The following is a 15,611-nucleotide window of genomic DNA, read 5'->3' as shown; positions in this document are numbered from 1 at the left end:
TTGGGGGCGGGGAGGGGAGAGAGGAATGTCTGTCACTTGGAAGTTGGTTGTTTTCTGTATCTACCTGTCTTCATTTTCCTAGTTTGTTAATACCAAAAGACCTGTATTAGAAACTGCCAAGACCCCTAGACATTACTTACACTTGAAAAAAAAGTTACTCAGACCAAATGTTGGTATAAAATCTTTGCAAAATTTAGTATCGTTTGAGCCATTAACCTTGTTAGCTAAAACTGTTCTTTACAGTCCTGAGTATGTGCTTTTTTTAATGCAGATATGGAGTTTCTGCTATAATTCCACTTGCATATGCCCAAGTGTGGGGAATAGAATTTATCCCAACTGTCTTTGTTCATCTTCTACTCCTGTCCTGCTTCACCATGTTTGGTTTTGATTCAGGGCTTCAGATTTTTGCTAGTCGTGAAAGTGTTATGCTAATTTCAAGAGGATACAGTCATTGACTATAGATATAGAAGTAGTATGTTATTGTTGTAATGTATAAAGTTCAGATTCACTCCTGACCTTTCCTAGAACTGAGAGAACTTCAGGTCTTTGTTCATTTTCTCTGTGTATCTCCTTTCCCTTCCCCAAATAATATAGTGTATAGGCATTTGTAATTAAAAAAGGAAAGGAAAACAAACTGAGAATAGTGGGAGACTGAAAATTTCATTAGAAGTATTGTATGGGGAATGGTGTGTCACCTCTGAAACCTGCTCTCAGAAACAAAATTGAGTGCAGTTCAATAGTTGTACCACATAGTGTCACAATTTGACTTCACTTCCTACCACTCTGCATCTTTTCCCATTGTAGATGAAGGTATTTACAAAGCTGGAGAAAAGCGGTCTGAAATGTGGGGAGCAGCTGAAGTGCAGGAAGATGAAGATACTCGTGTAGAAGTTCCACTGGACCAGGTAATGATCGAGCTTTAAATAAATGACTTTTTTTTTTTTTTTGGACCACAGGTTTCATGTGTTGTTTTTCTTTCTCCAGTTTCTTTCATGAGCACAGCATAATTCTGTGGGGATGATTGTAACTGTTCACAGATAGAGCTCTGTTTATAGGAGCTTTAGAACATCTTCCCTTTTCTGTCAATCTGTCAGATACCAGTTACATTGTCATCATACATCACCTTCATAATTGGTCTGAGGGCTCTGACAGGGCCTCAGAGAATCAGGACTCCCTAACAAATAGATCCACCTGAATCACAGTCCCTTTATGCTGGTGGAGCAGTGTGAAAGGACTACGGCACAGAATCAACATCAGAATTCCAGCAGTCCTGAACCACAAACAGGCACGGATTTATCTGTGGTTTTTTTTGTTTTGTTTTTTTGTTTTTAAATCAAGCTGCCAGCACTGTCTCATATTTGAACAACAAGGTATTTAGTTGGCCAACTTTTTCATCATAACACCATGTGCAGTAAATGGGTTTTGATGTGTTATAGACTTTCATCTAGTTTAGGATTTTTCCCCCTTTGTTTTATTTTGTATTGTTTTATTAAATAAAATCTTGTGAACTGATAATCCAGGAAATAGGTAAGTTAAAGTTTATTCCGATGAAGTGGTGAGTAGAGCTGTTTAAATTTATCTTTTTTTTCTGCTAGTGAATTGCTTACAAGCCAGTCCTCTTTCGTCCTGCATGTTTGTAGGAATTTGACAACATGCTCAGCTTTGTGTCCAGCCCACAGTTGCGTTGTGCTTTTGGTCTCTGGTTGATAATGGCTTGGGATCAGCCACTTAGGTCATGTGATATTTCTGATCCATGAAGTAGTGTAAAGAATAACAATTTACTTGATCAGTTGGTCAGGCTAAAAATCATCCCAGTGACATAAGGGTTTCTCAGGCATTTTTATGACTTGCTGGTGGTCATTTCGGTGCTTAATATGAGATTATAAACATATGGAAGGGAAGTGAGTTAAAAATATTTATTTGAAAAACATCTTAACCATCCAGGGCAACACAGTGGGGTACGAGCAATACAGGAGATTTCAGGAGTGTTTTGGAGAAGACAATTTTTTGAGGTAGGTTCGAGGGTAGATGATTAGGGGAGGTGTTCTGCTAGATTTCCTACGGATGAATAAAGAGGAACTGGTTTGGGATGTGATAGTCAGTGGCAGCCTTAGTTACAGTAGCCACAAGAAGATAAAGTTAAAGGTCCTGAAGGAAGTAAGGAAGACAAATAGCAAAATAAAAATGCTGGAGTTCAGGAGAGTGGACTTTCGCTTGTTCAGGGAACTGGCAGGCAGGATCCTGTGTGAGGCTGACCTGAAGGGCAGAGGAGTACAGGAGAGCTGGTTGGTCTCCAAGGACAGCTTCCTCAGAGCACAAGAACAGTCTATCCCAGTGTGCAAGAAAACAAGCAGGCACAGAAGGAGGCCAGATTGACTGAACAGAGAACTCCTGCTTGAGCTCATACTGAGAAAGGAAAGGTGTGGGAGGTAGAAGTGGGGACAGACTGCTAGTAAGCAATACAGAAACACTGCCTGGGCATGTAGGGATGATATTGGGAAGGACAAAGCTTGCCTGGAAATGGAAACTGATGCTTGTGATTGGGACCAACCAGCAAATATTCACCAAGGGCAAATTGTACTTGACCAACCTGTTTGCCTCTGTGATGAAATAACTGGCTCCGTGGATGAAAGGAGAGCAGTTATTGTCATTTATCTTGCTTTCAACTTGGACCCCCATAATTTATTTGTAGGAAAAATTGGAAGACAGGTAGTAGATATGGGGAAGGACATATCCTTAGAGAAGGTATAGACTGGATTGGTGGACTACAAGGAGGGTGAAAAACTATCTGGTTTGGTGGGACTCAAAGGGTCTATGATTTGAAATCTAATGGCAGCTATTTATGAATGGTGGTCCTCAGGGTTTGATGCTGAGCCTGATACTCTTTAGCATGTTCATCAGTGGTGTGGATGATGGCATGGGATGCACCCTCATCCAGGTCAAAAGTGATTCCAAACTGTCCTTGTCAGTTGATGTGCTGGAGAGCAGGGCATCAGAGGGATTACAACAACTTGAAGGAGTGGGATGAAGTGAACTTTATAAAGTTTAACGAACACAAACGCGAAGTCCTGCACCCGGGCTAGAATAACTGTGCATTGGTACAGGCTTGGAGCTGGCAGACTAGGGAGCAGCTCTGCAGAAAAGGTCCTGGAGTTCCTGGTGGCTAACAAGATAAAAATGAATCAGCAGTGCACCCTTTTGGTGATGATGATTGATCACATACAGGGCTGCATTAGCAAGAGCATAGCCAACACATCAAGGGAAGTGATTATCTACCTCGACATGGTACCCATGAGGTTACATCTGGATTATTTTGACCAGTTTTGAGCCTCTTCCAGTACAAGAGGGGTATTTACAAACAAGAGAGAGTCCAGCACAACAACACACTAAAATGTTTAGGGTGCAAGAGCATATTACACACAAGAAACAGCTTGGGGAACTGGGTTTGTTGAACCTTGAAGGCTAAACAAGGGAAGGCAACTTCTCAACTTCTCTCAACTTCTTCTCTCAACTACATATGGAGTTAAAGGGAAGACGGAGCCAACCATTTCTCTGAGTTGTACAGAGAAAGGATGAGGCAGTGGTCATAAGCAGCAGCAAGGGAAGTTTGATTGGGTATAAGGAAAAACATTTTCACAGTGAGAGTTGTAAGGATTGTCTTGCCCAGAGAAGATGTGGAATCTCCATCCTTGGTGATTTTTAAAACTAAATTGGACAAGGCAACCTCTTTGAAGTTAGTCTTGCTTTCAGCAGGGCGGTGGGCTGGATGATCTCTAGAAGTCTCTGCCAGCATAAATTTTTCTGTAGTTCTGTATTTGTTGATCTCAGATTTTCTTCAGTCCTATAATCAACTTTTTTTGGTAAGATTTTCTGGCTTTTGTGCTTACTATTTTTTGTTGTTGTTGTTTAAATTCATTTCAATCAGGTAAAAGAATAGTAGACATATATACAAACTGTGTCTCCAGGCTTAAAGAGAAATGCCTGAGGAGAAATTGGACAGAGGTTTTACAGCCTTATGCTGTGTTGTAATTTCTGCTTGTGTGTTACCAATCTGTGCTTTAATGAAGACACATGTGATATTGCCACTGTAGCTAGTTCAAAGAATGGTACCATATCAGTCTGGAAAAAAAAGTCTGGATCTCTGCATTTGCTTTATTTTAGGCTGCTGTTTCTAAATGGAGTCATTCTCAGTGAATGATTGTTTTTAATGGGAAGGAGATGTTGCTCAGCTATTCTGCAGACATTGTTTTTGAAGACTCATGATCCAAGTGATTGAAAGATGCAAGAGCATGACTGATCCTGGTCCCTGGTACAAGGAGTTCTGTTGCTGTGTCATTTCATAGCGAGTACCTGCCCCAGCCTTAGAGCACTCTGTGCTAAACACCATCAACCCCAGCAGCCCTGTTAATTGCGGTTGAGGTGGTGTGATAGGGTGTGTTGCTTTGTACTGATAGTACTGATGTTGGGGAAGAACATATCTCCTGTCGTCTTAATCTTTGTTTCTTATGACATCCTGAAGTATATCCTGTCCAGGTCTTGGCTGTGTAATAATCAATTTGTGAGATGATTGGCCTGTCTGTAGGTGTGTAAAGAATTCCTCTGGGTAGTGTAAAGCATTTGACAGCATAAATTGGGTTGTCAAGTCTGTTTTTATGTTGACTGTAATGCTTATGAAATCCAAGAACCCTAGAGACAGGAGTCTTACCTCTCCACAGAGATGCTACAGCGCAGGCAACGGGTCTGGCCATTGCACTGGCAGTCTTGCCAGTTTGCTTCAGCTTGACTGCTGGTGATTGTCATTAGGGAGAGGAGAACAATGAATTCTTCACTGCCAATTCTGTACTTGGCAGACATAGCTGGGTTTGTCGATACAGTTGCCAGTGAGCATCACTTGTGCTGGTAGGCTTGCAACATTAGGATCTTGCTTGATACGACTAAGCTCATTTACACAGGCCCTTGTATCTTCTTCAGATAGAAATGCTTTTCAGGTGCTCCCAATTTGGACAGGGAACTGTGTCGCCTCTGGTAGCACGTGTGTGTGTGTGTGTGCACATGTACCAAACATTCATACTATTCATAATCTTCTGATTTTCATATTTCCAGGAAAGCAAAACAAAGCACCAAAATGTTTTCTTCCCACTCTTTATTGAGAACTCAAACTATGGTTTATTTCTGAGTTTTAGAACTACATGTATAGTTCCTACACAATCTGGTAAGAAGCCAGGTCCTTCTGAGTAGCACCATGTACACTTTATTCCAAAATAATTGAGGCTACTCAGACCTTGGAAACATTTAGCATTTTGCAGGTACAGGTTCTTATTAATGGCAGTTTTAGATAGTTTAAAATTCTGTGATGTAAAGCTTTGTAGCTTGTTCTTAGCTGAACTCAGTTGGTGTTCCAGAAACATGGAACAGGACAGCCAGCCAGTGCTTGGCTATCTTGCATAATACATAAATATTTGCGTGCCAGCTTTCGCTAGAACGCTGAGACTTCTGATACGCTATCATCATTTTCGTCAGTCACATAAGTGAGGTGGTAAAGCTAGAGCTTAGTCTTTTTTTGTTGTTGTTGTTAATGAGCCTTCTCTGTCTTACCATTTGAAGTACACAGTTGAACAAATGCCAGATTAGCCATTAACTAAACAGTGTAGTACTGGCTAGACATCCGCTTATGTCCTATTCTGTAAAAATGCTGTCTGCCAGCTGAGAACACATTGAAAGAACAGGATTTGCTTTACTCCAGACTAGCTGACAGTTGTAATTGAACATCAAGAAGGAAAAATCAGTGTTTTGCCTAAAACCAAACCGGACCCTCTGTTCTGTATTCTGTACCAAGACTTCAGGTTCCAAATACAGAATGGATATTTCCTTCTTTTGACATGCAGGCTTACTCCAGGTTGGCTGTTTACATCACTGTGTCAACATCAATGGGAACTGATGACAGACTATGAAATCAATTGTACACATAGCTGGGGGAACAATGCAGTTTTATTCTGGAAGGTATTTGCAGTTCTTGGTAGGAGGGAGTGAAGCAGTAGAAATTTCGTATTTGAAATGCTAACTAAATGTGTTTCTTGAGTCCGCTGTTAATAATGTAGATATGTTCCAGGTAACTTTTCTAAGATATAAAAATTGTTGGCTAGTAAAGCTTTCATAATAAACAACTACTATTTCTTCAATTTTATTTAAGTTCTGGAGACGAATAAGCATGAGAATTATGAGATACGAAGTTGCTCAGTGCATGGTCCCTAGAAGGAATTCAGATGTGTTACTGTGCAAGCCTGCTTTGCCATGGGAATATAGTACTGGCTATTAAGATATAAGTGATAGAGAATGCATCTGAATTATTTTGTTTTCCTTTAGACCCATCATCCCCATCGTCCCTTTCTCTTTCTGTGTTTATTTATAAAGATTACTGGAAGTTAAATTTGTCTAATGGGCCCTGATTTTGGGGGCTGTTGTGGATGGTCACACTCCTGGTTCTTTCACTAGCCATTTACTTTCCATTATTCCAGACATGTCCACTGATTAATGCAGTCCTGATGCCACTCATTATTCTCCATTTCCTGGGCTGTGATGTGATGTGAAATTGTGTAGCTCCCTTAGGTGCCCTCTGTGTAGCTGGAGTGTATCAGCAGCAGCAGCAAATTTGCACCTTTCATTTGCAATTTTCATTATGAAGTATACATTTTGCTTTAGAGACCCAAGATTCACCTCAGTGAACTGAACAAGATGTTTATCTTCCCTATTGCTGGAGGCAAAATGTTTACGTCTGCATTGATTCAACATTAAAACAGGCTGGCTGCTCGAAGAGACATTCCTTGATTATAAAGGCTAGAACTCTCCACGAGCAAACATTTTGCATTACATCAGTAAGAATTTCGAAATTGCATTTGGAAAGAATACATGCAAGATTTTTTATGCTCAAATTTTGCTACAAGTGATGCAACTGTAATTAAAATCTTCCTGATGTTGAGTGCTGATCAAGCCACCAGATGAAAAGATTTTTTTCCTGCATGTTTTTCTTTCAGCTGTATTGATTTACGCTTAATTTTTTGTTGCTTATCTGTGTATGAGATAGGACAACCTACTCTGATTTGTTATCTGCAGTTTAGAATAAAAACAGAGACAGAGATCTTCCCTAGATTTCTGCATTAGATGTGTGTGATTTCTACAGCTATAGCAGCACGGTCTGATCCTGTCTTTATAGATCTGTATGGCCAACTGTTAGAAGGTCTAGATTCTCCAGCATGAAGACTGCAAACACAGTTCTATTGTAAAATTTGTCTGGATACCACTTTGAAAAAAGCTCCCTCTCCCACATACACCTTTCTTGAAAAACCTCTAGCAACCCTAAAGCAGACACTTTATCAAATTGTTAAACTTTTAGGATATTTTTCATTCACTGTAGAAGACTTTTTTTTTCCTCTGGAGAAAAGAAATCTTTTATGTATGTCTGCAACCTCAGCATGGCGTCTTTTGAAATGCTTACTAGCTTTCTCGTGTGTCATTGTCTACAAGGGTGCTCAACAGATCATAGTGCATCGTAAAGTGTGAAGTTTGGGGTCAATTGTCATGTACACACAGAAAATGCTGTTATTGAAAAAATAGACACAATTTTCTGTCAGTGAAATAGGTGGAGAAAAATGTTGTTGACTTGAGTACATCTTAGAAAATTAAGAATCTGATCAAATGTTTCCTTCTCTGTTATGGCCTTGTGATTAGAGAAGGGATTATGCGCATTTCCAGTTACCACACATTGTAACTGAGGAATGGAGTTTGAAAGCCTGTTCTTTTCTACAGTTTCAAATCATACCACTTCCCTTCATTTTGGGTAGAGTTCTAGGTGCTATGATCTTATGGAAAATCAGACTCTGTGGACGCAGGTGCTACATTTGTTGTAAAAATGCATCAAACTCATAAAGAGGTTGGAGTTTAAAGTTGTTTTGTTGTGGGGATAAAGACATTTTTTGCCTTCAGGAAAAGTACTGCATTTACTATGTGGGAAATGTAAGCCTCAAGAACACTTAACTATTCATTTCCTTGTTTTTAAGTGCTTGGGTTTTGTAAATGATGTGGAAGATAAATGTGCTGCTGTCACTTAGCAACCCTATCTGGTTCGGGAACAAAATGTTTTGCTATTGGAAACTGTGCAGTACAGCTGCAAAGCATTCTTGACTGGGTGGTAGCAGGGGCAGCTTGGTTTTTAAGATGATTGGTGCAATCAAAGTTAAGTATTCCTGATATTGTATTTGTGAGATGTATTTGTGCCAATATGTGTGACCATTAAGATTTTGTTGTCTGCCTCATTGTTTGTCTGTTGTGACCCTTATTTAAGTAAACATTTCCAAATGGTCTCAGTAAAGTAAAATTATGTTTTACATTAATGGTATAAAATAATTTCCGCCTTAAATGATTTGTGATATTGCACTTTTCAATATTCTAGTATCAGTCATGTACAAACCTACTGAGAGGTTACATTAGCATCCCTGGAGGAGGAGAAGCCAAATGCTTCAATGTCTAAAGATTTCCTGACTTATTGCTTTTGAATGATGATGGCATTTGTTAATGTAGCTCTTAATGAATGATAGCATGATGAGTGTAATTAGAACACATCTTTCTTTTTTAAACACTCTCTTTTTGCTGAGATTAAAAATACCGTCAAGCAACCATACCTCTTGAATGCAAAATGAAAATCACTCTGTTCCTCATCAACCTGCTAGGAAGTCAGGAGAGCTCTAGAAGGCAAGTTGGGGTCATGTTTTCAGTCTTGTTAAGATGTCAATGATTTCAGTTATTCTGTGTGCCTTCGACTGACTATAGCTTTGACTATACATATATTATGTTTTTGTTGGTGCATCTTCTTATTGATAGTCCATGATAAGCAAAGAATCATGCTCACAATCATGAAGATACAGTTTGAAAGCTAGTTGTTTTAGCTACAGGAATTTCAACTAGAGAACTGCACAAGCATTGTCTTTGCTTAAAAGATTAAGCCAGCTAAATAAGATAGAAGGTTACTTTCTATTTTCCTACAGTCATACAAAAAGAAAAATAAAAACCTTCTTATGAGCACTTCTGGCTGCAGGAAGAATGAGAACAATCCATCACAGTCACTGGGAAAGGGTGCACCTCTCCCCTGTCCTAGAAGACATTTACTCTTTATGAAAATTACCTCAAGGAATACGAATGTAATCACCTCATGCTTCTCCAATCTTATGTTCATTGCTGTCAAGTTCAAGTTGTGTTGCTGTCTTTTATGATGAGGACATAGGACTAAAGGAACACAGGTATACTTACTTTCTAGCTTATTACAGTATACATGCATAGTTACCCTGGGCTACAACTGACTGGGTGCTTCCAAAGAATTTTTGAAGTGCCACTTGTTTTCAGTTAAGACCCTGGAATCTCTCTTGTTGACTGTTGGACATTAATATTTGCAAAATATTGATGGAGATGATAGTCATGTTTGTTTAGTTGTGTTGCAAAGTAGTAACAGACTGCAATCACTCAGGTCTGGAGTTATAACTGGTTCTCTGAATTTGAAATGCCTTGTGCTTTCACGGTAATTTACTTGTACTACTTCATGTAAGCCAACACACTGGTTCAAAGCCTAACTCAGACTTAGATGCAAAGAGGAACAGCATAATCCCACATTTGTTTCAGCTATCCAGCTAATGCATTCCGTATCTACAGATACTCTTAATTGAAATATTCTGGTTATTTAAAAGATGACTGATGAAAAGCTAAAAACTAAGATGTGAAATGTCACTGCTCATCCCTGGGTAAACAAGATCATTGCTGACTTCTAAAAATGAGTCTGATAATTTCTGCAAGGACATTAAGGTCTGAATCAACATACCTATTTTGCTTTCAGTAGACCCATCCTGATTTATCCTGACTGAAAGAACACAGTTTGCAGTAACTTCATGTATACATAATAGATACTTTGTACAGTTGTAGGTGGATAGATGACTGGAGTGTATTGAAATCGATGAAAAGGTTCCCATTTACTGCAGGGGACTTTGAATTAGACCCTGACCTGTAAGCACTTATATGTAGGCTTTAGCTCACTACTTCAGGTTCACTGAAATCATTGGAATTGCTCAGGGAAGTAAAGTGAAGCATGTACAGTACTCACAGGCTTTGGACCATAAAAATCTCTCTTTCTCTCCCCTGCATATATATGTGCACATAAGGATTTTCTCTCCCTAAATATGAAAAAACTAACTTTTGCTAGGTATTTCTCTTTCTCAGTGAAGAATGTGCATTTAATACAGAGCATGCTAATTTCTGTAACTCAATAGCATAGCTAATAGATCAATAAAATTTAAATTAAAAATATCATGCTTTTTATGTAAAGAGCAACAAATGATTTGATGGGTGATTTTGGCCTTCAGTTTCCTCCCTACAGTCCTGCCTTAGGTCTATTGTGTGTTCTGAAGTGCATCTTCTGTGCTGGTGTTCACATTTCAAAAAAACTCCTCTGTCTTTGCATGCAACGGAAACCATACTGCATTTTAGAGTACCTTGCAGAAGGTCTTTTCCTCTGGATCAGTGTTGAGTTCAACTTGTTTGACACATCCTCTCTGATGTAATGCAGCTTGAAAGGAGATTAAATGAAGAATGCATTTTGCTTTCCAGTTATTAGCTGTAAACATAACTTTTTATTTTTGTCTTTAGTAAGTAACGGCCGTTGTAGTAATGTGCTAAGAATATCCTGAAATTTTCAATTACTATAAAAACATCATATTTTCATTGATGGGATTTGTTGTACTGATCTTGTTGTGTACTATTACTGTTAAAGCAATTTAGCTTGACTGATCAGGTTAAAATAGATGGCATCTGAATGTCATTTGATGCTAGTTCCCTATGAGCTTCCACTAAATTTCTGGGTAAAGTTCAATATGCTATGCTTAGCTTTTATGTTGTTCACAGTTTTAACTCTTAAATAATTTGGATCCATTTCTATTTTAGACAGAAAAGGTCTAATGAATCTAGCTAACATAGCAGTTTAGGAAGTTACTGCCCTTAGGCTTCTACGCCAAGGATTGCTGCCAAGGCAACAAAGCCAGAAAAAGCATATGTATTAGGATGCATATGTTTACACCATGGTGGCGTGGTGCAAAGTCTGCACACCTTCCTCTGCAGTTTAAAATGAGCCACTATACTGAAGCATTTCAGGCAAGGGCACATACTCTATTCTTATTATACCTGCTAGCGGATAGGCGTTAACAAAAGCTGGAAATGGCAATATCTTAGATCACTACTACGGTTGACTAAGAAAGTCTGAATTTACTTTTCTTCTTTTCTTACCCTCTCTTCTCATTTGATGTTTGTAATGTCATAGTAAGCAAGTACCATTAAGCAAAACCAAAAAGATTGCTTTTGGTGAGAGTTGTCTGGTGTATTTAATCTATCCAGTGCTCCCCTGTTCTGGTCAGAATCCAGATTTGCTTAACTTCCTTAGTAAATTGAAAATAAATTAGTAGGTCACATATGGCAGGCTAGCAGGTAGCTTATGAGACTTTATGGATCTACAGATGTTTGCTATCTTTACATGCTGGCAGTTACAAGAGTTGGCTCAAGTTTGCTTTTACATGCTTGCTTCTTTGAAGGTGTGTGTAAAGATTTGACTTTAATTTTTATTTCAGTGGTAACCAGGCCAGTTTGATGCCACCAGATGAAAGTGAGTCAGAAGGGTTTGAATAAGATACATACTGAGCCCACTGTACTTCAAAAAACATTTTTGGAGCCATTATTTAGCTAGTCAGGTAACCATGTAGTATTTCTAATAATTTGTGAATCTATGGCTCATTAAGATACAATAACTTGTCCTGTTTGACACTGTGTCAAAAGGTTATTGTGCACTGGCACAATAAAGTTGTCTTATGTTTCTACTTAAATATCGAAGCAAAAGCAAGGTGTTTCATCAAGAGGCTTCAATCAATTGATGGTATTGTTAAACTGGCTTTTACTAATATGTTGAAGGTGATGAGAGAATTCTTTTGAAATGTTAGTATTAGAGAGGAAAAGGTATTTTTACAATTTAGAGTTTATAGGTCTGCAGCAGATACCTGCCTACCTAAGAACCGCTAATGATAATAAAATTCCAAACATCTTTGACTAAGAGATAATCTATCTTTTAGCTTGTTTGCTTTAGATTTAGATTCTGATGAGGCTGTGTGGGAGGCAGACACCCTTTCACTCCTGTGGGATTTTTACTCTTTATTTTCATTCAAGCTTATGCACAAGTACATAAGTCATCTTGGCGTGGGGGCATCGGTTCACTGAATAGTCAGGTGAATCTTGAAAGCTGAAACTGGAAGACAAATGACAAAAACTAGATAGCATGTGCGTCAGTCTTTCAGGTTGTCGTGAAATGATGCTACTAGTGACTTTATCTACAGTGAGTTTCTGCTTGCTCTTCTTCACAATATGGGACAAGATACTGTTTCTCCTGTCTACTGGTCTAACTCCACATAGGAAAATTCATTGTTAAATGTAGATGAAGTCGTACAAATCATAACCATGCAACCCTACATAGGGATCTTTGGGAAGAGGAATGATGTTATGGCTATGACCAGTATGTCTGCCTCATCTCTCCTGTTACTTTTCTGTGAGCACAAAGACGACAGGCTGCGCGACAGGACTGGTCGATGTGGCATGGTCTGGTCCATACGTGAAGCACTTCCTGGGGAACAGTTTGTGGGCTTGTGATGTACAATATTTTATTGTGACACAAAAGTATTTACTAGATGCCAGAATGTGCAAGAACCAGGAATAGCTGGAACAAAAGAGCTGTTGCTGGGTTAAGTAAACCTAGTTGGTTCTGATTGTTCAAATATGGTCAAATGGATTAACCCAGTGAAATACATTTAAATCTCACTAACACAGTTTTTGTGTAGAATAAGAGTGCAATATAGGGTGTTAGTGCAGCAGCAGCATTTTCTGTCCATGTAGATAAATCTCAGATTAGCATACTTGCTCCCCCGTAATGATGTAATTCTGATTGTGATGTGTGTCACATTTCAGCATTGCTTGAAGCATTTTATTTAAAAATGCCTCATAATGATGCTGCTTTTCCTTTCATCAGAGACCAGCAGAAACTGTGGATGAAGAAGAAAATGCAGAAGAGGAAAATGACAGGGATGAGGAAGGCTATAAAGGAAGGGAAGAAGTCAAAGAAGGAAGAGAAGTGGAAGAAAATGAGAAAAAGTTAAATGGCAATTATGAAGACAAACAAGAAGGAGAGAATGTTGACCAAGCAGAGGAAGAGGAGGTCACCCATTTAAATGGCAAGACAAATGAAGAAAATGGTGAGGAAATGGAGCAGTTGAACAATCAAAGTGATCTTCAGCCTGAAGAAGAAATAAAAGAACAAGAGGATTCTTACAGTCAGAACCAGGTAAATGTTTATTCTTTCAAGTTCTGGTTTTAAGTTATTGTTCCTTATTTGTCTCAGCATTAGACTTCTTCTCAGGCAGTCTCTAAGTAACTCACTCCTGATAAGGCCCTCAGATTATCTACTAGAACTTAAGTTTTGGGGGAAAGGCTGTTTCCCTTCTGTATAAATCTGTTACATCAATAATTACGATATATGGCCTCTGACTGAGAAAATAGGTCTTTTGCTCTGATAAATCTTCCTGAGTATGCTGAATTTTGAAAAAACAAAATTCTTGTGATGTCTAGAAGAGCGTAATCATTATATATTTCCAAAGTACGTTGTCCTCTAGGACAGAGCAGGAGGGTGAGTTCATGAAACCACAGTGCCTCATTATTTTGATGAGTGGACTTTCGCAGAAGTTGGGATTAATAAAGGATTTTTGCTGTTGTTCTGTGGAATTTTCATCTATGTTCCTAAAAAGTTGGAAGAGATGTTGGAGATAAACAGGATCTTGAAAACAAGAGGCTTTAGTTGGATTAAAAGCAAATGGCCTGTAATTTAGGAGAGCTGGTAAAACGCTGTTGGTTTACATGGAGGCATGCAGCCCAGAAGAATCAAGTGAACTACCTTGAATGTCAGGTGAACTGACCAATGAACAGAATTTGGGAAATGCAGTGTTTAGTTTGGTAAAGGCCATGGTAACTTCCTATCCAGATTCTTGAGTATCAGAAGCAGAACAACCTGCTGTGGAACCCTGCCTACAGACTGCTGGATAAAAAGAATGTTCCTCTGCCTCTTGTGCTACTCAGAATAGTTTCTTGCTTCCTTACAACCAGATTTTTTTCTGTTTCGGTATGACGCACAAGGATACTTTTAAATTAAGTTAACAGAGAGCTGAGTAGCATGACATTTTATTGGGCCCTGAATTTATTGTATGCTTGATATGTTGATGGAAATTTTTTCTAGAAATGCTGAAGTTACTAGGGAAGTGGAGAAAGTGAGCAAGCATTCACTTTAAATGAATATGTGGGTAACCAGATGTTTGAAAGAGGGGGAAAAAGCCTTATTTGAATACTTTCCCCTTTGGAAGGTATATAAGTATAAGCTAAACAAGAATGTTAACAAGATCACTTTTGGAGAATGTTTTTTTGCTTTAAGAATTCCTCATGGAAATCTTAGAATGATGTACTAACACTGTATTGAAATGAAATTAAATGAAATCTTCATGACCTGATGAAGTTAATGTTATGTGGTTTTGATTCCTTTTTCTTTAGGTTGGTTCCCATCATGAAAGAACATCCACAAATCCAAGGGTGACAATCACCAGCCCACAGGAAAGTGAAAAAAATGACCAGACCAATGACTATGCTGCAGTTGCATAGATACAAAAAATATAATGAGGAGAAAATGAAGGATTACGATATTTTAAATTTAGAGGATGTTATTGTTTATGATTGATAATTTATAATGGGAAGATAAGTTGAGTACCACATACTGAGTCTTGAGATGATAATGCCATATGGAATGACATAGATAATGAACATTAATACCTATTAAAAGAGGATTGAATTATTTTTACAAGATGTGACTTTCTGATGGAATTTGAGAAGGAAAATATAAGATTTCTGTATAGTAATATTATAAATAAACAAACTATTCTGTGTTACAAGGTGGTCAACAGTACTAGAATCAACCCTATGTATGACATTGTTCTAGAATGCTTAAAAAAAAAAAAATGAAAAAAACCCAGCCCTGAGTTAGATGTCAGAACTTCTTTATAGATTTATTTAGAAAAGAGATATAATTGTGACTTTTAATGAGAACATATGTAGTTTTCTTTTAGATTCCACATAATACACGTTTTCCAGGCATAACATTAGGATATAATGGAATAGATTCTACACTCAGTGGACTCGTGCACACTAAAAAATGGTGTACTACGGTGAGGAGTCAGTCCTAATGTTCCTGAATAGTGGCTTTCCAATATATTCTTTAGAATCATTAGTATTTGCATTCAAAAATATCCTTTATTTAGCGCTGTGAATGTATGTAGACAGCCTACAATACCATAGCTTGTTCCCACTTGCAGCAAGAAGCTTTGGTGATTGTCCTGTCCTGAATCACTAAAAATTTGCAGGGTTTGGGCTATGGAGTAAGACAGCTTATTAAATCTTGAGACGCATGTTCTCTTTCAGAAGTGGGAATGTATCTGATTGAAGTGCTA

General features: G+C 38.3%; 1 protein-coding gene across 1 annotated transcript in view; it reads left to right on the top strand.

The window, feature by feature from the left end:
- The window catches only part of DCDC2 (doublecortin domain containing 2), a 69,959-nt gene extending 54,780 nt beyond the window's left edge, over positions 1–15,179 (top strand). The window contains exons 10-12 of the mRNA XM_067292391.1: positions 805–905; positions 13,097–13,408; positions 14,662–15,179. Coding sequence (XP_067148492.1) covers positions 805–905; positions 13,097–13,408; positions 14,662–14,769 — 521 coding nt within the window. The 3' untranslated portion in view covers positions 14,770–15,179. The remainder of the gene's footprint in view (positions 1–804; positions 906–13,096; positions 13,409–14,661) is intronic.
- Positions 15,180–15,611: the final 432 nt, after the last annotated feature.

This window comes from Apteryx mantelli, chromosome 2 (assembly GCF_036417845.1).
Source record: "Apteryx mantelli isolate bAptMan1 chromosome 2, bAptMan1.hap1, whole genome shotgun sequence".
Taxonomy (NCBI): domain Eukaryota; kingdom Metazoa; phylum Chordata; class Aves; order Apterygiformes; family Apterygidae; genus Apteryx; species Apteryx mantelli.
This window is presented reverse-complemented; position numbering and strand designations above follow the sequence as displayed.